At 34.2% G+C, this 16,350-nt stretch overlaps 2 protein-coding genes across 2 annotated transcripts; both read left to right on the top strand.

Moving 5' to 3' along the window:
- The first annotated feature begins 373 nt into the window (after positions 1-373).
- On the top strand, positions 374-775 carry LOC147475090 (uncharacterized). Its single transcript, XM_086585262.1, has one exon. It carries the CDS (start codon positions 374-376, stop codon positions 773-775), a length of 402 nt encoding a protein of 133 aa, XP_086441388.1.
- Positions 776-3,463: 2,688 nt separating this feature from the next.
- LOC147475089 (heavy metal-associated isoprenylated plant protein 7-like) lies at positions 3,464-6,631 on the top strand. Its single transcript, XM_086584986.1, has 5 exons — positions 3,464-3,882; positions 4,041-4,197; positions 4,701-4,891; positions 5,922-6,012; positions 6,148-6,631. Exons 1-5 carry the CDS (start codon positions 3,799-3,801, stop codon positions 6,486-6,488), a joined length of 864 nt encoding a protein of 287 aa, XP_086441112.1. The 5' UTR covers positions 3,464-3,798; the 3' UTR covers positions 6,489-6,631.
- The last annotated feature ends 9,719 nt before the right edge of the window (positions 6,632-16,350 follow it).

Genomic DNA, 16,350 nt, shown 5'->3' with positions numbered 1-16,350 from the left:
GCTATTGATGACATAGCTCAAAAAAAGGGGGTTAAGCTTGTTTCTAGGTGTTATGTTTGTCTCTCGCATGGTGAAGACTTGGAACATCTTTTTTGCCATTGTATTTTTGCAAAAAAACTTATGGCGGAAACGGGTGGGTGGGCATTTCTCCTTCAGTTGCAACTTTTGGAATATGCAAGAGGTAGTAGATCTGGGAAAGCGATGTAGTTCTTATATTAAGCGCCTTTGGTTGTCCACAATAGTTGGAGGCATGGTTACTCTATGGAAGCATATGAACCTAATTGTTTTTTAGGACAAGAAGAACAACTTTAGATGGTGTCAGAAGCAAATCATAAATTCAGTGCAACAATCAAGTTTTTTATCGAAAGGTACAATGAAGAACTCTGTTCGAGACCTTGTAGTGATTAAAAACTGGAATGTTCCTTGTAAGCCCAATAATGCTCTGTTGATCAAAGAATGCAAATGGCGCCTCCCCCCACCTGGTTATATAAAAGCAAATTGTGACAGAGCGGCAAAAGACAATCCTGGTCCTGCTGGGATAGGTGCAACTTTTAGAGATGACAAAAGAGACTTCCGATTAGTCATGTGGGAAAAAATTGGTGTGAATACCAATTATTTGACTGAAGTGCATGCAATTTTGGAAGCTTTGGAAGTAGCCTTGGAGCACGAATGCGTAAATATTTTAATAGAGTCTGATTCCTCAGTTGCGATTAAGGCTTATGGGACTAGTAAGTTGCCTTGGTGGCTAACACAAAGGTGGGAGAACATTAAGTGAAAGGTAGTTAATTGTATCTTCACCACCACATGGAGAGAAGCCAAATTCTCGACTGATCTTGCAGCAAACAAAGAGACTACAATGTCGTCTACCCAGACCTATCTGTTTGAAGGAAGGCCAGCTTGGATGTTCAAGTGGGAATCTCCTCACTTAGCATATTTTCGATTTGTGAACTAGAGGTATAGTAGTGCACATGATTGGTAATAGTATAGGGGATCTACTTAGTTGGGAAGTCATATCCATTATAATGATGCAGTCCCCTGTATATAGGTTTTTCCTTTTTATGTTGTTTTTCTCATCTTACTTTCTCCTTCACTTATCATGTAACTTTTCTCGTTCTTATTAATAAAATTTCAAGCTCACTTAGCAAAAAAAATGAGATTAGACGGCTTGTTAATGAATGACTTATGTGTACAGAAAGTACAAAAAAAAAAAAAAAAAATCATGGTCTATTTTATGTCCGAAAATAGTTAATGGAAAAAATTGTATAAAACGAACAAGTTTGTGGTACTTTCTTATAATTGCCACTGACAATACTTCAGTTGTATCGTTTGACATGCTTGGGCAGTTATTGCTTGCAATTGCCAATGGATGGACAATTTAATCTCTTTGGTGAATTCATGAATATGGGAAGTGGGTATTTACAGTTAACACAACACCGTGCATAACATGATATTTCCTTACCGATCTGCATCCAACTTTTCAAAAAGTCTTCATTGAATTGAGCAATTTTTCTTTTCTTCTTTCATTTACTTTTTGAGTCCAGTTTCTCTATAACTAGGTACAGAGATGAATTTCTGTAACCGTGTTATTGTATCGTTGGATGGTCTCGAAATACACACATTTGCCTCGAAATACAGATCTCGACCTCGACATCTGTGTGTTGTGTATCTCGGCACAGATCTAACGGTGCAATAACACGGTTACATAGATTCATCTCTGTACCCGGTTATAGATGAGGAACCGGACTCTTACTTTTTTTTGTTTTAGTATCTGCTGGTGGGGTAGAAAAAAGAGATAAACTTTTATGTCTATCAATCAGTCTATGAAACAAGGTGAATTTGGATTTGTGTTTATGTTTATGGTGGCCCATGGTCAATGGTGTAGATTTTGAGTACCAATCCATATTTATATTTGTTAATGTTTATGACATGACTCCATATAAATTGTATCTCAGTTGATTAGAAGATAGCTAAATAAATTAACAAATGGTTTCAGCATCTCAAAAAACAAAAATGCTTTTAATCTTCTTCTCTTGAAGGACCATTTAGCCTACCATATGTTTGATTCCACTGTTCCAGCAAAAGACTGCGAAACAAAACAATTTGCATTCCAGTGGACCACTGGGTCTTTATGGCTGATAATCCTGATATCTTCTGTTTCAGTATATGGAAATTGGTACCGTATATTTTAATCCAATGATAACATGGCCAACAAAAAGCTTAAAATATTTGTATTTCTTGTTGGGAAGCGAATCATTGTCCCAGATTTTTATTTATCTTTTCTTAAAGCCGACGTCAGATCTCTTTCGCAAATTAGAAATCTGTTTAAAATTTTACCACCTTAGATTCTTTTCATCAACTAGCTTGCTTGAAGACAGAAATTTCCATCACCTTTATATTGCTTTTATCCTTTTTCCTTGTTAAATTTTCCCAAAAGGAAAAAAGAAGAAATAAAATGAGGATGATGTTTATCTTAATAGGAGCCACAGATTGGTAGTGGTTCTTGTCAATCGAATCGCCCTTTTCATCTTCAAAATCCGTAGTAATTTCAAAACCGACCTTGAGTTTGGATTTGGGGATCAAACAATATAACGGGGCCATGAAAAAATGATTCAATATTTCGGCAACTGTTAGATCATCTATCAAAAAGTCTTAATCACAGAATGCTGGTTGTGTATGTTTGCGTGTAAAACTTCCCAATAAACGTAAGCTAAATGAGTAAGTTTGAATTAAAACATAGTGTGTTGCAACTTGCAAAGTAGTTAGTAAGTGTTGTCACCACTAAAAACTATCAAGGTTGACAGTTTAGTGAAAACTTTGCTGCATTCAATATTTGCATAATTCAGGATAGAATTTGGAGATATCAACTCCTTAAAAAATCCCATTCTCGCTCAAAATATACCTGAAATTTTTGTGGACAAACAAGAACAGCCCATAGTTTGAAATCCGAATGCAATAGAGGCCTTGATGGAGTTAAAATTTGACTGCATGACCCAGTGCCGGCCTTGAGTTTCTGGTGGCGCGAAGCCAACTCTTAAAATGTGGTCCTATATGTATAAATTCACATGTCAAAAACAAAAATCGATATATTTTTTGCCTAGCGTTATTATTTGTTATCTCTTCTTTTTAGTCGAATTACTTTTTGTTTTATGTAACAAATAAGATTTTATGCATCTTTTAACTTCGTAATCTGTAAAATAGTAAGTAGATTTAATAATTTCATTAGCCATATATAATCTACAATTAAGCCTATAATTATATTATTTTTATTAGTAAGTGTATATTGCAAGATGTGTTAAACTATTTCAGTTGACTCTAGTGGTGGACTGGTGACTCCTTAATTTGCCAAAATAATGGGGCCCAAAGCACTTGTTTGTGTGGCTTTGCCTCACGGCCAGCACTGGCATGACCTTGACAGCAGTTTCGTGAATAATGTCTATGTACGTACATAGCCAAATGGGCAAATGGGGCTGCATCTTTGTCTGATACTAAAGAAGTTAGTTGAATGTTACATGATTAGTTGTTACATGATTAGTTGTGTCCCTGTCTTGTGAGAGTAAGCTTGTAGTAGTAAGTACTAAAGTATGATCACTTTGATGAGTCATTTTGTGCACGGGATCTAAGCATTACCATTTCCACGTCAGTTTGGGTGAATCTAAGCATTACTTGAATGTTTATTTTCCCACTGAGTGAGAGAGAAAAGGAGACGACAAGATAAGCTCTCTGTCTCTTGGTGCAACAAGTTTATGGTAGATTGAAAATCTACCAGTTGTTCTTTTGCTGTCTTGGAACTTGGAAGAGATGGCTGAATTAAGCGACTTTCAGTTTCAATATCCGTCAATCTCACCATTGTTTCTTCAGCGGATGTTTCTGGTCAAGCCCATGGTACAATTTTACACATCGTTGGCTCTTGAAGATATTGTTCAATTCATCTTTGCTTCTTTTGATCATACACTAATGTTTTGCATTTTTCGTTCATCTGGTTTTCAAGCATATTTTTGTGTTTGAGTTAATGTTTTAGTTACTTTTCTTTGGATGTGTAGGAAACCAAAGAAGAAGAAAAGAAGGTAGAGGATGAGAAGAAAGAAGAGAAGAAGGAAGAAGAGAAGAAGGAAGAGCCTGAAGAGATTGTGCTCAAAGTTTACATGCATTGTGAAGCTTGTGCAAGGAAAGTCGAAAGATCCCTTAGAAGATTTGAAGGTCGATCCATCCACACTTCATCAATCAGTATTGGAGTTCATCGATCTTCCTTATTGCGTATAAAGCAAAAGCTAGGGGCATATATATTATAAAAACATGCAAACAAATTCATGATTGTTACGACATTTCTAAGTTTTAGATTAGGTTCATTTTTTGTTTTGCAATTCCAACCACTTTAACAAAAAATTATTCAAATCGAATACTTCTACCAAATTAAACGCAGCGAACAAATTATGAATTGGCGGATCATTCATTTAATTTGTTCGATAATTGATGTTATATTTGGCAAGTTCAGAAATTTCTTATTACTCTGATTTTTTGTGATAATTTTTAGACTAGTTAGGAGATCATATATACAAAAAATTACCTTTATCTGGAAATTAGAAATGCCCACACAATTACGAGTTTGTTTACGTGTTTTAGTTATATATGTCCCTATAACCCTTCCTAGAGCAAAATAATTCATCGTTCATTCTGTTAAATACTTCTAAATGATTTTTCAGGTGTGGAGGATGTGAAGACTGATCACAAATCGCATATCGTATTGGTTAAAGGAAAGACAGCAGACCCAATAAAGGTGTGCGAAAGGATACAGAAAAAAAGTGGAAGAAAAGTTGAGATAATCTCACCTCTGCCCAAACCTCCCGAAGAAAAGAAAGAAGAAGTGGGAGAAAAGAAGGGGCAAAAGGAAGAGGTAATGCTTATTTTATTGTTTCCACATTAAATCATCCAATTGTCAACTTAGTTAACAAGAAATTAAAGTTTCAACTAATTAACACATTGGATAAACTCTACTAGCTTCCGCTCAACTAATGCATAAGACAGTATCATTTAGAAGATAAAAAAGTGACAAATCTCGTTACAATATTTTTGAGAAGCGATTCTTAACAAATTTAGTTACAATACTGCACAGAGGGGTCGAAAATCGGAACTATACACTTAAGGTTAAATACACGCACGTAATCACGTGTTGAATATCTAACCTTGTTCCTTCGGTGGATTTGTGTACGTGAAGAATCCAAGAATACATGGCTAGCTATAGCTTGTACTCTTGTAGTGTACTTTAACTGCCCGATGGAAGAAAATTCAGAAATATCTTCCTGCATGTAATTTAGTCCTATAAATTATACCACAAATAGCAGCAAAGCTACAGTGTCAGCAGCAGCAGTAGCACCTTTGAAGTTTGAATTAAAATAAGCAAATCATCGAACACGGGGCCCTCTAAAATTGAACCCTCATATGTATTTGAGACTAATCAACAAAACGGATTAAGAAACCAGAACTGGTATGGCGGGGATGAAATGTAGAACTAGACTAGCTAAACTAGTGCAAATCATCCCTAGGTGTAGATCGATCTGGCGTCAAAATTCTAGGAAATGCACTCTCAATTTTTCCCAATGAATTAAAATTCTGATCATCTACCTCGACGTACAACTACATTAGCATGGAAATATAATCCTTCAGTATGTAAATATAGCCCGAGAACAGTTTATAAGTCTACTGATAAATTATGTATGTGAGGTATACGATAATTCTACAAAATAAAAAATGCTGTAGCCATACTCTTGATCATGCAAAACTTTGTGATCATGCAAAACTGCTATATCAAAATTTACACAATCACAAGCGTTCAGAACACTAAGCAGTTCTAAGTTCAAACAATTTGTTTTGCTTTATTATACTACCAAATCACTACACATTCCCTTTCTTTTGTTTCGTTGCAGCCGCCACCCGTTCTTACACTAGTACTGAAGATAAACATGCACTGTGAAGCCTGTTGCCAAGTTCTCCAGAAGCGGATCCGTAAGATTGATGGTATAGAGTAAACCCATTTACATAGTTACTACGTAATAGCCTACTTTGCTAGCTTAGCCTCAGTAGTTCTTAGTGATGGAGATACGTACAAGCACTTAAATCTCCAATGTGATTTAATTTTCAAATGGTATGCAGGTGTAGAGTCCGTAGAGACTGATCTAATGAATAATCAAGTGGTTGTAAAAGGCATTCTCGATCCAACCACGGTTGTTGAGAGTGTGTACAAGAAAACAAGGAAACAAGCTTTCGTCGTACCACAAGAAGAGAAGAAGGAAGAAGAAAAGAAAGTAGAAGAGAAAAAGCAGGAAGAAGAGAAGAAAGAAGAAGCAAAGAAACAAGACGAGAAGAAGGAAGAAGGTGACTCTAAAACTGATGTCAAGAAAAGTGAGTATTGGCCTCCCAAGTACTACATTGAATATGCTTATCCTCCTGAAATTTTTAGCGATGAAAATCCAAATGCTTGCTCTGTGATGTAACCAAAACAAACTTAATAGCGTAATTAATTTTCATGTATGTTTACTATGCAACCTTTCTGTGTACTGTATGCATTGTATACATGTACAAGGCAATAAGACTTCATCTAGTATGAATCAAGGCCCAAAGTTTCGGGATTTGAAGATATTTCGGACCCTCCCAAAACCGATATATATCGGAAAAATCCAAAAATCGGATCGATATATCGTTTTTGCCCATTTTGGTGATAATATTAAAAAAATTGAAAAATCGGGATATATCGGAAATATTGCCGATATATATCGGGATATATCGGTCAACAGTCAACAAAATCGGTCAAAAGTCAAATTGTCCAACCAAGTCAAACGATATATATCGAATATATCGGAATATATCGCAGATATATATATTTATATCGGTTATATCGATATCGGTTTAAAATTAATTTAATTTTCGGAGCCAATATTTCGAATGTTTCGAAGTCGGTAGGCTGAAAAAAGATAAATATCAGCAAAAAATCGATTTTTCGACCGATATTTTCAGCCCTGGTATGAATATAGTTACCAAAAAAAATTCTAGTATGAATGTACTTTTAGAGTTTGGATTACAAAAGAATTTAGAAAAGTTGAATTACTCATCGATGAGTACACAATAGTTTTAGCCTGGGGGACTACAGTTGGATAATTGATTGTCCTAATTCCTAATTTCCTAATAAACGAAATTGTAACATGATTATTATGAAATCTCTAGACAGATGGAAACCATTTATCAAGAAATTGGTCCCAAGGCCAATTTTTGAGTGAAAATAACTCTTACAACCAGGTTTTTTTTTTTTTATCACTATCAAGGACAATTTTCAAGTGAAAATAACCCTCAAAACTAATTTTCGAGTGAAAATAATCCTTAAGACCAAATAGTTCGGATTTGAAATAATTATTTTTTGATTTTACTCTTTTTGTCATTTTGCTATGAACAATGAATGTTCATACCTTATATTGATATATGAACAATGATTGTTCATACCCAAATAGGTGAATGTACCTCATACAATATATTAATATATGAACAATGATTGTTCATAGCTCATGTTTAGGTATAAACAATGATTGTTCATACTCCAATAGGTGTTCTTACTGATCATATGTTATGTTGAGGTATGAACATTGAAATAGGTATGAACAATGATTGTTCATACTCCAAGAGGTGTTCTTACTGATCATACATTATGTTAAGGTACGAACATTGATTGTTCATACCCCAAATAGGTACGAACAATGATTGTTCATGCTCCAATAGGTGTTCTTACTAATCAATCATACATTATGTTAAGGTATGAACATTGATTGTTCATACCCCAAATATGTATGAACAATGATTGTTCATAGCTCATGTTGAAATATAAATAGTGATTGTTCATACCCAAATAGGTATAAACAATCATAAACAATGATTTTTCATTTGAACAATAGGTGTTCTTACTGATCACACATTATGTTGCGGTATGAACAGTGATTGTTCATACCCCAAATAGGTATGAACAATGAGCATTCATAACTTATGTTAATGTATGAATAACCCAAATAGGTATAAACAATGAGTGTTCATACTCCAATAAGTGTTCTTACTAATCATACATTATGTTGAGGTATGAACAGTGACTGGTCATACGCCAAATAGGTATGAATAATGAGCGTTCATAGCTCATGTTAAGGTATGAACAATGAGTGTTCATATTCCAATAGGTGTTTTTACTGATCATACATTATGTTGAGGTATGAACAGTGATTGTTCATACCTCAAATAGGTATGAACAATGATTGTTCATACGAATAGTGATTGTTCATAACTTATGTTGAGATATGAACAGTGGTTGTTTATACCCGGAATATTGTTTATACTATATACTATACACCGGGTCCTTTTGGTTTGGCCAGACCATTTATTATTTCGCTCTACGGGTATACTTGAGTTTTCATCTACCTGAGCCATTTTTAATTTTGTGTCAAGGGTATATTTGACCTTGCATCTACCCAGTCCTTATGAGTGATTAAAAAAAAATGGTTCCAAGAGTTACTTTTTCCCCCAATTTGTCTTGGAGAGTCACTCCCTGAACATTCATTGACGATAACTTTCTGAATATTAAGTAGATGTAAGAAAAGAAATCAGTGTCTTTTTTATTGCCAAACGAATAGAACAGTATTCTATCTAATCCTGTTCAAAGTTATTGGAATCACTAATTACGTACACTATTTCGTACGAATTAAGGAGACTAGGTTCTTTCATTCTGGATTAATACGATGCAAGATATGATGCTTCCTTCTACGGGAGTTGGTACGGGGATGTCGAGCTCACAACCTCAATCTTACATAGACCTCAGCTATCCGCCCCTTCTATGGTTGTATACCAATTAATGTAATAAAGTGCGGTGTTAGCTCACAAGCAATCCAAAGAATTGTTCTTATCTAACCGAGAAACGATGATAAAATCGCTCTTTAACCAATAAAAACCAAGAAACGAAGAGAATAAATTGATAAAACCAAAGATGTCTTTTACAAACTCTAATTTGGCCTTATATAGGCAACCTAACTCGACTCAAATAAATACTCAATTGCCCTCTTGTGTAGATCACAAGGTCCACAACTTCTTGTACTAAAATAACTCCGAACTAAAATAGCCTATGAGCGAGTGCCTATAACTTGTAAAGGAACCAAGGGCACCCGCCCATCAAGTGATAACAAACCATACGTGTCCATTAAGTCCTGCATCATTCCCCCACTGTTGGAGAAAACTCATCCTCGAGTTTTATAGAACAATAATCGTACCTCCCCGAATGTTGTTGTCGTATCCATATATGCATCTGCTATAACTTGCATCACCAATCGACTCCAATATATCTATTTTAGGAGAAAAATTGTCCTTGAGTTTTATAAACAATAGTCGTACATCCCCGAATGTTGTTGTCGTATCCATATATGCATCTGCTATAACCTGCATCACCAATCGACCCTAGTATATCTATTCTATACATAAAGCGAACTCCCCGGAATAACCGTTTTTTGGTTCAACAAGTTGGTAAAAAATATTTTAACTTATTATCTATACTAATTTCGGGCGCTCAACATATTTTCTTTTAAACGACTATGAGACCATTGCACCTTTTCCAATCCTTCTCTGCTTGGAACGACATGCCTCTTTTCATCCCGGTTTCCTTCCAAATTAAACAACGCATCTCACGAACACTTTCTGTGTGTTCTCATCTCTCTCTCTGACACTATTCTGTTACCAAATCAAAATTTTCTGTGATCCTCCATCTAAAGACGCCTATCACTCCACCGACAATTCGCAAATTTCTTTAATTTCTTATTTTTCTATAGTCAAAGGTAAGGTTTTCTGATTTGATTTTTTTTCCTGATTTGTACCAACTATGGTCAAAATTTACAGAGATGTTCAAACTTTTATACTCATTCTATCAGAATTGTCGGAGAGAATTAAAAGAATATATTGTGCCATATTAATTGCTTCACCAGTTACTGGCTTCAAGCAACTAATCTAGCTAGGATGGAACTCGGTGAATCAGAGTGACGATTATACACCATTTTCAACTGATCTATTAAACCAGTTGAAAGTGTTCAGAACACCATCCAAATTCAGTTTATGCTCTGGGATTTTGTTGGAGTAAAAAGTCGAAATTCCGCGATTACCAATAAGTCTCAAATATTTATTCTTTAATAACTTTTTATCTTCGAATTGTTTCAATTGTACATAGATTGTGTTAGATTTCTCAAAGAGGATGGTGGATTTTATTGCTAGAAATTGGAACTTCACCTTGCCTAATCATGTTGTACTAATTCTATATAAGTTTTGGAGTCTTAATTGTGTTGTCGTACACCATCTATCAATCAAGTCAAAGTGTTGATTCCGTATTTTCTTATGATCTTCTTTTCTCAAAAGGTATGTCAAATTGTGGCTGAGCATTTGACATGAAATATGCAATTGTGGGATGTTAGAGCATTATTTCATTTTTCAAAGTGTATAATATATAAAAGTTATGTCTTTCATTCATCGTGCCCAACATTGTAACTAACATAATTTTATCATTTTAACTTGCATTATATACTGAAGTTGCTTGATATCATTATCAAAATTGGTGTACATTATCAGTAAACACAAACTCTATTGATGAGTGCCGATATTGTAACTTGGAAAGTTGGAAGTAGATCGCGACCAAGATTAGGTAGTATATATTCTTCTTCTTTGCCAAATCGAGTGCTATGTTAGCGTAACTAATGTCGGTTCAGGCTGGACATTTCGTTGGATCCATATTTTTTTATGTAGGAGCCTCAAGATTGCTTTAGGATTTTTTTCCTTTTTAAAAAAACATATTGCTTATGCTAACAATTGGTTTGGACATATTTTTTTCCTTAAAAAGTTGTTTGACACAATCATTGCTTTAATTTTATATGTTTTCCACCAATTTTTGAACATTTATATGTTGTTTCTAATAGTATATTTGAAATGCCTTACTATAACTTTGTTAAGGACTAATGAAACTAATAGCCTTTCCAGATTCCATTATAACTGGATGGGCATTTACCACTCCGTTATATGTCTGTGTTGGTAATGTGAACTGTGACATAGTTGTGCTAATTTAAAACTACAAATCTAATTCCCCAATATGGTTGTTTTCTGCCTTTGGCTTTTACTTTGCAACTTCCAAATAATTCAATTATCATAAGCAAGTTCATTTTAATGAATTGAAAGAATTCAAATCCTTCATGGTCAAAGATTGAGGTTTGTATTTTAATCATTGACTCATGATTAGATTACTGACAAATAATTTCAGTTGTGTGTTATCTGTAAATTAGTGTTTTTTCAATTGCTTTTTTGTTTGCTTGCGAGTCTACATTTTAATAGTATGTGTGGTGTATCTGACTTTGGAAACTGTCATGTTTTCTTCTGTTAGCAGTGTATGTCAAAAATGCTCATTTCAAGCATATACTATCTACATATTCTTTATCCCACAATCAAAATTTCCAACTATATTTGAAAATTGCAGAGAGGGTATAAGGTATTATGATGCATGTTAAACATATACAACATGTTTTTTCAAATTCAAATCAATTGAAGTGGAATTTATTTTTTGGATTTTTTGTAACCCAGTTCAACTTTCTTTATGCAGTGGACTCCCTTAGTGGAACGAATTTTTCGTGCTTTCATCCAATTGTGTAGCTATTGGTGTCGTTGTTGGTTTCACCTAGGTGTTGTGTTCTAAGTGTTGAATGGATTAGTATTTCTCTCTTTTAATGCACTGTACATTTAATGCTTTAGTTCTTTGAGTTATTGGAGTAGTTTTTAATTAATCCATATTAGTACCAACTTCAGTCCTGTGCCTTCGATATTTTTATTAGTTATTGTATCCAACTATGATATTTTTATAACGAAAGCTGTAATTAGTATTTTTTACAATTTCATATGATTGTGATTATGCCAGGATGAACAACATTGTGTTGCAGTTATGTAATAGCTGCGTACATAATCATAATCACTATAGCTTAGTGCGATTAATACTAACATTACAATTTTACATACAAAAATAATAGATAATATTCTTTTTCGTATTAGGTACTCCATGTGTTCGTCTATTTAGCATTGCGTGATAAATTTATCTTCTTACTAAATACTGTGTAAGACAAGTAAAAAATTCTTTTACCACTTTACTGAAAAGAAAGAAAATTGATACAACCATGTAAAATAAGAAGAAAAATTGGTATTAGCACTATATAAATGGTGCTCTATTGCTACTAATTGTTGTTTCATTCTTTCAGGTAATTTGTGCGGTTATATCTCTGATGAGTTTCTTGAAGGGGCAAATGGTAACTTCTTAGAAGGTGGTGGTGTGGGAATTCTATTCTTGCATTGTGGCCGGCCCAAAATTTTGGTATCTAACTATTGCTGCACATTTGAGTCTATTAAAAAATGAATATAGATGTTGCATTCGGTTGACGAAAACAATTGAAGTTGTTGCTACCAATGGTGAACGGGTGTTGCTAGACAATGTGCTACAATTGATTTGGTTAATGTAAAGTTGAGGTTCTTTTCTTTTGATTTCCTATGTAAAAACCCAAGTTGATGTGATCCTCTTCTAGAGCGTCACTAACGTTGATGTATGTGACTGCTTAGGAGTTTTGAATGGAACTCCTTGTTGATTTATTTCATTTTGGCTCGGACCATGTAAGAAATACAAATTAGTTTAGTGCGCATCAAAACCATTGACCAATGTATATCATTTTCTATATTATCAAGTGACTTTTCATTATTTTTGTCAAATGTGTAAGAGTTACTACCAAATTGTCATCTTTTTCTTTTTCACATATGTTGGTAAATGGTATACGTACAGGCGTCTGAATGCCAAACATTATTGCCCTATTTTCAATGTTTTCAATTTTACAGCCTAGAATATTGCCCTATTTTCTTTATTTTGATTTATTGCGGGCCGCGCATGCATCTTGCTAGTATGCTATAATGCTAAGATATTTTTCTAGTCCAGACTCCATACTGCTTTGAAACCTGACTAGTTGTTGATCAGACCCCAAATGCGTGTTTAATTACCTTTATAATGCTTCAGATATGCCCTTATTATGTTTAATGAATATACAACTCATAGCTTTTGCTATCTTTTGCAGGATACATGCCATTTAGGACTTATACTCATAATACATGCATTTTAGCACAAAAAGGAGTTCTATCGACGTTGCTTCGGAAGATTCTAGCTTATGAGAAAAAAATGCCGAAAAGTCAAAGTCAATGGTCAACAGTTAGGGACTTAAAACCAAACGATGGAAGATCATGTCCTTAACCCAAAAGACTGAAGATTATGTCCTCAACTCAAAAGTTGGCATCCTTAACAAGCTTGTTCAAGAAGGTGTAGTATATAAGCCAACCCTAAAGCATGAAGCAACCCTAATGAGGTGTCTTATTTCTAAAGGATGAGGGCAACGTTGTAAAGTGTAAAAGGTGTAGTATATAAGCCAGAGTGAGAGGAGAGAGGACTTACCCTAGAATTAATCTTTGGTCATTAGGAGTAGTTTAATATGTTTTAATTAATAGTTTAATTGTTATTTACATTGTTTTCCAGTTTTATGTTCTTCAAGCTTTAGTTAATGAATCAAGTTCTTATTTTTCTTTAATACAAAGTTTTGAATCATGTTTCCCATTACTCTTATCTCATTTCATCTTTCTAATCTTGCATTCACAACCCCAAACACAAGTTCACTCATTTGACAAGTTCAAATGAGTGTTACTTAATTGGTGACAAAGAAATATATTAAACAACCCTTTTTCCATTCATGTTTTTCACCATTAAACAACTTTAAAAGGCTAGTTTTTTAACTTCCTTTCAAACAACAATAGTTTTTACTTTGATAAAACCAACACAACCCATAGTTTGATTAGAAAAGCTTAGAGAGTGAGAGTTTCTATCATCAAAACTATCCTTCTTTGCATAGATTCAAGATGAACAACAACATCCTTACTCACCAATATCGACAAACGTCAAATTGAGCCGCCATCATGGATTTAGTACAACGAGGAAGATGAATCAAACTGAGGTATCATTTTTAACTCTTCTTCTCATTTCCATTTTTTTTTCATTTTTTTTCATTGTGTTATAACTGAGGTATCGATTTTTGTACATTGCAAAAGGTTTATGAGTAAACAGAGTCCGAGAAAAGCTTGAGGAAGACAACCGCAGGCAGCTGGAGAAAAATGAGGCAAGTTGAAGATAATCGACCCGCGCTGCGCCTTATCTATCCGTGCCCACGTCCTACGCACGACTGCGCCCCTCAAAAGCCGTGCCGCACCTCAAAGTTCTCCGACGAAGATTCTGTTATGTAAGCGATCTTTACTTTCCCCCAGTTAGTTTAATTCAACTGTTAGTAGATAAAATATAGATAGATTTGCAAAGTTTTGAGTTTTCAAAACCAAAAATATTTATTAAAAAAGAATTTAAAAATTAAAAAAATTAATTAATTAATTAAAATGAATTAGTAATCCATCAGTAAAGATTAAACATTAAAATTAGTTTAGTAGCATGCTTAGGTTTTATTTTCTATTAATTATTGTTTATGCATGTTAGTTTAGGATAATATCATATAGTTAAGCCAAAATACAAAAAAATTAATTAGGATAAATACAAAATAGTTTAAGTTTTGAAAGTATAGTCTTTTGGTTTAAGTTTACTTACCAATAGTTGGGGATTCAACCAACTTGGACCGGTTAAATGCGCGAGGCTAGTAGTGTGATATCACGATCACGCATCTCACCCAACTTGGGGGTTGAAGTTCCAATATTTAATGAACACTTTCTATCTTTCAAAATCAAAATAATATTTCGTTTAATTAATCGTTAGGGAATAGTTCATTAGCTAAACATAGTTATTTTTTGTGTTTACTACTTTTATAGTTTTAAGCCCACGAAGGCAACTTTGTTTTAGGTCCACGAAGGCAACCAATTGTATCTTATTGGCTTTGCCACATTTCGACCCGACTTGTCGGTTTTAGATAGATTAAACTTGTAACCATAAGAAAACGTTCGAATGGTGGGTTGACACGCAAGACACCAAACACTTCGTGAAACCCCACCTCGCCGCCTTCACCCCAAGGGTCGTGTACGCACACCTTGGGCGGTACTTTCTAAACCTCCTTGCTCCTAAGTGTTAGAGGATACTTGCATGCTCAAGGCATGATTGTATTATTGTGTGATTTCCGATTTAGTCTTGTCTTTACATTTAACATTAAGGCTAAATGATAAAACATAAAATTGAATAGTTTACCTTACGAAATGAACGATGAACTCAAAACGTAAGTAAACTAAAACTTTCTTATGCTGCCTATGTTTATCAAAGATTCTACTCTCAATCCTATGAGATATAGTGGAGTAGGAACTTCGTTCCACTCCTAGTCCTTCCGCATGTTAATGTTCTCTACGTATAAGTACTCTTACTCTAAAGTCTAATGAGAGATTTACGAAGTGACAACTAGACTACGATGCAACTACCCACAAGATGCAACTAGTCGACTATTAAAACAACTATGGGAATGCTACGTTGATTCTATGATAAGGAGTTAGAGGGGGATTGATTCCACCTTAACTCGACTTAATCCTACTAACAAGATAATCGTAAGTAATCCGAATTGAATCGCGCAAGAAACAATATGGTTATTCCTAATCCCTAATTACACATGGCATTCATACCAATTCATAACTAGCATGTGATCGATTAAACCCATTCTCATGGTGAACTAATCGCTTCTAGAATGGAAAGGAAATTGCGACGACTCTACGATAATCGGAATCAAGCTTTCATCAAGGCTTCTCAACCCCTTCTAATGGAGGTTTAGCCGAGAATCATTACGCAATCATTTCCGATTAAATTAAAACTAAACATAATATAAAGAATTGAAATTTACTAATCTAAATTAAACAATAATTAAAATCTAATTAATAACTAAGAATTGAATAACAAGTAATAAATGAAATCAGATCTAACACAAATGTAAATGACAAGAATCGAAATTAACAAACTAGCTATTTTATTAATCAATTTAATTAAGAATAATGATTCTAGAGTTTAGTCTAAAACAAGAATTGGATTTGAAACTAAACTTAACATAAAGAATTAAATCTAGATCTAGAAGCTATTCTAATGGCTACTTTCTATTATAAGCTACCTTTATTTTCTAACCTCTTATCTACCCTTATCTACCCTATCTACCATTAACCAAGAGTGAAGCTTTGGTTTTTATACATTCAGATCCAAAAATCGTGCATGGGATTGGAGCCATATTTTGGGCCAGAGAATCAGGCCCAAAACCCAATTCTTTCAGT

The sequence above is a fragment of the Coptis chinensis genome, chromosome 9 (genome assembly GCF_015680905.1).
Source record: "Coptis chinensis isolate HL-2020 chromosome 9, ASM1568090v1, whole genome shotgun sequence".
In the NCBI taxonomy this organism is placed as follows: domain Eukaryota; kingdom Viridiplantae; phylum Streptophyta; class Magnoliopsida; order Ranunculales; family Ranunculaceae; genus Coptis; species Coptis chinensis.
The sequence above is the reverse complement of the archived record's forward strand: the minus strand, read 5'-3'. Positions and strand labels throughout refer to the sequence as shown.

Excerpts from the sequence above, each read along its gene's own strand:
- LOC147475090 (XM_086585262.1), top strand. The coding sequence starts at position 374 with ATGAAGAACTCTGTTCGAGACCTTGTAGTGATTAAAAACTGGAATGTT.
- LOC147475089 (XM_086584986.1), top strand. The coding sequence starts at position 3,799 with ATGGCTGAATTAAGCGACTTTCAGTTTCAATATCCGTCAATCTCACCA. Across the intron at positions 3,883-4,040 it reads TGTTTCTGGTCAAGCCCATG|GAAACCAAAGAAGAAGAAAA; the intron begins GTACAATTTTAC and ends TTGGATGTGTAG. Across the intron at positions 4,892-5,921 it reads AGAAGGGGCAAAAGGAAGAG|CCGCCACCCGTTCTTACACT; the intron begins GTAATGCTTATT and ends GTTTCGTTGCAG.